Below are 6000 nucleotides of genomic sequence, written 5' to 3' on the forward strand. Positions count from 1 at the left end.
AACTGACAAGAACAATTTTAGAGAAGGAAAAATTTATTTGGTGTTCTCAATGTCAGAGGTCTTAGTCCATAGATAGCCAACTCCATTGCTCTGGGCTCAAGGAGAGGCAGAAGACCATGGCAGAAGAGTGTGGAGGAGGAAGGTAGCTCAGGAAATGGAAAACATAAAGCAAAGAGAGAATGCTCTGCTCACCAGGGACAAAATATGGACCTCAAAGGCACTCCCCCAGTGACATACTGCCAGCCGTACCCTACCTGTCTACAGTTAGCACCTAATTATTCCATATCCATGTATTAATTCATTGATTAGATTAAGGCTCTCATAACAGTCATTTCACCTCTGAAAGTCCTTGCATTGTCTAACAAATGAGCTTTGGTGGGGGCTCATATTTAAACCATAACAACTAGAGCAATAGTTTGGTAGTCATCAGACTTTAAATGAGATGAGGCACAGTGATCATTGATGGAGTATGTATAGGCAGAGAAGAGGTGCACAATTTTTTTCCTGGTGTACTTTAACATTACTAAGTTTCAGAGATGAGACCATTCAGAGGAAGATACTGGAAAGGAGTTACCAGGAAGGCAGGAGGAAAATCAAGAGAGTGTGGAATCCTGGAGACCCCAAGATGAAAGTGTTTCAAGGAGGAATCTCTGACTTCAAACTTTGCTGACAGGTTAAATGAGATTATGGCTAGGAAGGAATTGGCCAAGTTGTTTAACAAAGTGTAGTAGAGAGAGGAATTGAATTGCAATGAATCTAAGAAAATGGAAAAATAGGAATGGATTCAGCTAAAGGAGGTGATGCTTCGTGGAATTTTGCTTACAAGGGAGCAGAGAAACGGATGGCAGTTGGGAGGTGACCTAGTAAAGACTTATCTAAAGGTAAGAGAAATAATAGGTAAATTGTTGCATATTTAAATGAGCTGATGATTTAGTAAAGGGGGAAATTGATGCCAAAGTATTTGAATAGGCAGAGAATTTGGTGCCTGGTGTACATAGATGGGCTGGCCTTGGAATATGGACACAATTCATCTGTAATATAATGGGCAAAGGTATGTGGGAAGGAAGAAGAACCACTAGGGGAGCATGTGGATGTTCTCTTCTAACTCCATTATTTCATTCAGAAATTAGGATGTGAGCCAGGTATGGTAGTGCATGCCTGTAATTCCAGCAGCTTGGGAGGCTGAGGCAGGAGGATCTTGAGTTCAAAGCCAGCCTCAGCAAAAGTGATGCGCTAAGCAACTCAGTGAGACCCTATCTCTAAATAAAATACAAAATAGGGCTGAGGATGTGGCTCAGTGTCTGAGTGCCCCTGAGTTCAATCCCTGGTGTCTCCACAGCCCCCTCCCCTCCACCGCAAAAGAAATTAGGATGTGAGATTTTGAGGGTGAGGATTAGGGAATAGAGCTGGATGTTTACAGAGAAAGTAGAAGTTATTAAATAATTGGGTCAGATATTAATAATTGGGTCAGTGTGTAGCTATATGTGGTCTAGGTGAGGTTTCTCAACCTGGGCCCTGTGGTGGGAGGCTGGCTTATGCCCTGGAGGATGTTTTGCATATTGCAGGCCTCCAGCCACTGTGTGGCTGTGGCAGCCTTCCCTCTTTACCACCCTCGGCTGTGACAACCAAAAATATTTCTAGGCATTGCTGAATGTCCCTGGCATTGAAACTGTCCCTAATTGAGAAACTCTAAGGAAGTGTACTGTCACTGTTAGGGATTTGAGCAGATCCTTCAGGGTCACCACTGTAATAGTGGTGAATTTAACATGGGACCATTTGACAGCTGTGCAGGCCTAGAGTATTCAGGATGGCGGATTCACTGGGGCTGAGGCTTTACCAGATGAGTACAATGAAGAGAGGAGAGGAGCCAGGGAGTTATTTTGGTAATTGAGCTTATACTGGGAAGATGGTCGGAGCCCTAGATTGTGAACCTATTGGGGTCAAAGGATCATTGGGATTGGGGTCTAGAAAGAGGGACATAATGTAAGGGATTTTCAAACATACCCTGCTTCCTATTGGTGTCTAGGAAGGAAGTCTCAGATGGAGGAAGTACAGGATGAGCTCATCCACAGGCTGACCATTGGTCGGAGTGCTGCTCAGAAGAAGTTCCACGTGCCACGGCAGAATGTGCCCGTTGTCAACATCACCTACGATTCCACACCCGAGGAGGTGAAGACATGGTTACAGTCAAAAGGGTTTAACCCTGTGTAAGTCTGTCTCTGGATCCTTTGTGGTTCTTTGTGTGAAGCATGCTTTATTTTCAATTGAGTCATTTACATTTCACAAATGGCTAACAAATATAAAAGCCCAGACTGCATTCTTTGTTCCATACTCAGGAAGTGACTATACATAGCTAAAAAGGAAAAAACATGGGAGACACAGTAGAAATAACTATGAGTTGATGCCACCTTTTTCTTGTTGGTAGAATCCGTTCATCATTGGTCCCTTACACAGCTGTCAGCCCCTGGGAACTCTGGTAGTAGCTCTCTTTCTCTCTCATCAAGTTACAGTAGGGTAGGACTGTGATCTTAAGGAAACTCCTCAGATCATGTAGACATGACATGTAGCATAGGTTTCCTCCTTCTGCAGGGTATAGTGTCTCAGGAAAATAATAAAGCAGTTGACTACCTGTCATCAATTAAAATCTTAATAGTGCTTTTCTTTTAGTTAAGCCCATAATAAAGGTCCTATGTATCTAAAAATCTAAAAGTCTATAGACCCTTTATGTCTATTTGATACAATGAAATCTTTGAATAATACATGTTCTAAGAAGCCTGACATTTTATAAACTCATTCAGCACACCTGAAAGGTGCAATAATGGTTAGTCAGTTGCCTCATAACTTGAAAGCTGTCTATTCCTGCTATGAAACACCCAATTTTAAGGAATTTATGTTAAACAATAGTAAAACTAAACCCAATTGGCTCCTTTTTGATGCTTCACAATCTGTCATCTGGGTCTTGATCATGAAAGTCCCTTGTCATTGCCTTTAACCAAGCACTAAATTGACATTTCATAAGAGTTTCCATGTATGAAACCCTTACGAAAACAATACTAGCAGAAACAGAAGATTTTGTCTCTTATTTCTATCTAGGCAATATTTTTAATGCTCTGATTTTAAAATTTTTGTATTTCAGGACTGTCAATAGTCTTGGAGTATTAAATGGTGCGCAACTTTTCTCTCTCAACAAAGATGAACTGAGAACAGTGTGCCCTGAAGGGGCCAGAGTCTTTAGCCAAATCACTGTACAAAAAGCTGCATTAGAGGTAAGACTTGACAACTCGAAGTGGGTTTTTTTTTTTTTTTTTCCTGGCATTAGTCAAGAGTATGGACTGCAAATTGAAAGCTCTGGAAACAACTATCCTGGTCCACATTGGCCAATTTTCCTTTCTTACAAAGCTGACTTAAATTTGATTCAGCTTTTGTAAATTTTACAGGAGATCATCAATGACCATTTTTAAGCAGATTAGTTTTTTATAAATATTCACATAACAAAGCTTGAGCATATACTTTTGGATATTGAACAAAAAGCATAATCTTGTTTTATTGCATTAACTACTGCTATAGAAATTTTAATTTTTGCCAAAATAAAAAAAAAATCACATCTGAGTTCATAAATGCTTTAAGAGGCCAGAACTCTTTTGCCTGTTCTTAATATTTAGTTTGGAGGTCTTAGTAGGTTATAAAGTCTTAAAACCCTAGCTATGTGTCTTAAACCTGGTTTTACTTCTAAATAATTGGGGTAGAATATTAACTAGAGATCATTGAAAACAGTGAGCTCTGAGTAGTAATTATTTAGTCTTAGTTGTCTGTATGAAAGGAGAGTACATGTTTTCTAGACTGGATTTACTTAAGATTCTCATATTCTCCTCTACTTAAAATCGGCTATGTAAAGGTACTGGTTTCCAATGGTTACATCTCACAGCTCTTACACTTGCTGTGTTCTGGGCCCACTCTGGCCTGTTTTAAAATCCAGAGGCGCTGGGCACAGTGGTACATACCTGTAATCCTAGCACCTCGGGAGGCTAAGGCAGGAGGATCCAAATTTGAGGCCAATTTCAGCAACTTAGCAAGACCCTGTCTCCAAAAATAAAAAGGACTGGGGATATAGCTCAGTGGTAAAGCTACCCTCAGTTCAGTTTTCAGTACTACAATAACAACAACAATAATGTCTCCTTAAAGGAAAATGCAACCGTGTCTTGTTTGACTCAGAAAGGGTTCTTTGATAATTTACCCTGTTATTGTACTTATTATACACATATCTCCTCCCCTCCCTCCCCCCCACCCAGAGTCAGAGCTCTTGATGTGCACTATTGGTCCTTCTCTACCATGTTGAAATGAAACATGGGGACAGAATTCCATCGACAGGCAGTGTTAATGTGATATTGGTGGGCTCCAGAAGCTTCACCTATGTGCAGGGAAGCCTTTAGTTTTCCTGAAGAAACACTACAAGAAACCACAGTTGACTTTCACCCTGAGGTGCTTTGTTACACGCCCCACAGTTGAGACAAACCAGTAACCATCTTGTCTGAACCATGTTTGTTTTTCAGGATAACAATGGCAGCTCTGAGTTGCAAGAAATCATGCGAAGACGACAGGAAAAGATCAGTGCTGCTGCTAGTGATTCGGGAGTGGAATCTTTTGATGAAGGAAGCAGTCACTAATTTGTTGTTTGTTTTTAAACTCCATCTTTCTTGGCATTACTACAATATGCTTTGTTTTAAGAAGCCTTGAAGGGAATGTCAGATCTGTTTTTCTTGGTATACATAATTTATTGCCATAAAAAACAATACCTGAGTAAGCAGAGGAATTGCTTTTGGGCTCATTATTTTTATTAAAACTGACACATTTTAGACTGAATTTTTTTTTTACCTTTGGGAATATTTTTCCTACTTTAACAATTAATTATTTCACCCCATCTTATTGTATAAGTAGGAATTTATTGTCCGTGATTCAAAATCTAAACAATTCATTTTTTTGTAGGTGTAGTGTCAGGCATGGTGTAGCTCACTGAAGCTGGCCTCTGCATTCTTGGGTCTCTCCTCTGACATGCTTAATGATAGAATATTTAGATTTATTTTAAGTTCTTAATGCCAACTGTTTAAAAATTAAAGCATCAAATGAACTGTATAGTCAGCCCTCAGACATGCAAATAACAACCTCTGGAGCATTCTCAAAACATTTTCTTTGTCATGGCTCTGTTGATTGCAGTTCCTTGCATAGCTTGTATTTTGATTTAGTTTATATTCTGCTTATTATGTATACTGTGTTCTTATATATAAGAAAGCACAAGTGGAAAGAGGTCATATACATTCAAAATCTATCACAGGAAGTAGCCTGCATTGGTGTGCATTACAGTATTTTGCCTAATGAAGGCCTCAGTTATGAATATTGATATAAGTAGTTCAAGGATATTGGGGCCATTTCATGTGATTGTCTGTGTCAAGTCTTTCTGGTGATAAGAAACATATAATTTACACATACTTTAATCTTATGAAAGATTCTAGATAAAGAAAAGAAAGATACCTAACCTTCAACAAATGTTATTTTTGGAAACACGATTTTTGTCATTAAATGTTATATTATTTCACATATATAAAGCAGATGTTATGTAAGAATGTTGTATATTTTAACATAAATTCATTTAGAGAGATTATCTAGATTCATTAATTTTTCATAGTGCCTTTTTCACATGAGTCAGCCGGAAAGTCTACAATAAACAGTATTTGCTGTATGTTAACAAATGGCTTCTGTCTTACTGGCAAAAACGATCTTTGCTCTGTAGACTGAGAATTAGATAGAATGGAATGGGAAAAAATACTGGTCACTTGAAAACCAACAACTAAGTTCTAGTCAATTTCTGAGTGGGTATAAATTGCTTCAGAATATTTTCTTCCATTGTTTCTCCTCTTTCACCTCTTTTATCCATCATCTTTACCTTTTACCATCTAGTCACAGTTGGTAACAGTGGTGAAAATTTATTTACACTGTTCTTACAAT

At 38.7% G+C, this 6000-nt stretch overlaps 1 protein-coding gene across 9 annotated transcripts in view; it reads left to right on the forward strand.

Moving 5' to 3' along the window:
- The window catches only part of Eps8 (EGFR pathway substrate 8, signaling adaptor), a 165713-nt gene extending 159969 nt beyond the window's left edge, over nucleotides 1–5744 (forward strand). For all 9 annotated transcript variants that reach the window (XM_021730749.3, XM_021730746.3, XM_021730750.3 and 6 more), the window contains 3 exons: nucleotides 2027–2207; nucleotides 3137–3266; nucleotides 4551–5744. In XM_021730749.3, the coding sequence (XP_021586424.1) occupies nucleotides 2027–2207; nucleotides 3137–3266; nucleotides 4551–4664 (425 nt within the window). In that variant the 3' untranslated portion in view covers nucleotides 4665–5744. The remainder of the gene's footprint in view (nucleotides 1–2026; nucleotides 2208–3136; nucleotides 3267–4550) is intronic.
- Nucleotides 5745–6000: the final 256 nt, after the last annotated feature.

The sequence above is a fragment of the Ictidomys tridecemlineatus genome, chromosome 6, assembly GCF_052094955.1.
Source record: "Ictidomys tridecemlineatus isolate mIctTri1 chromosome 6, mIctTri1.hap1, whole genome shotgun sequence".
Classification (NCBI taxonomy): Eukaryota; Metazoa; Chordata; class Mammalia; order Rodentia; family Sciuridae; genus Ictidomys; species Ictidomys tridecemlineatus.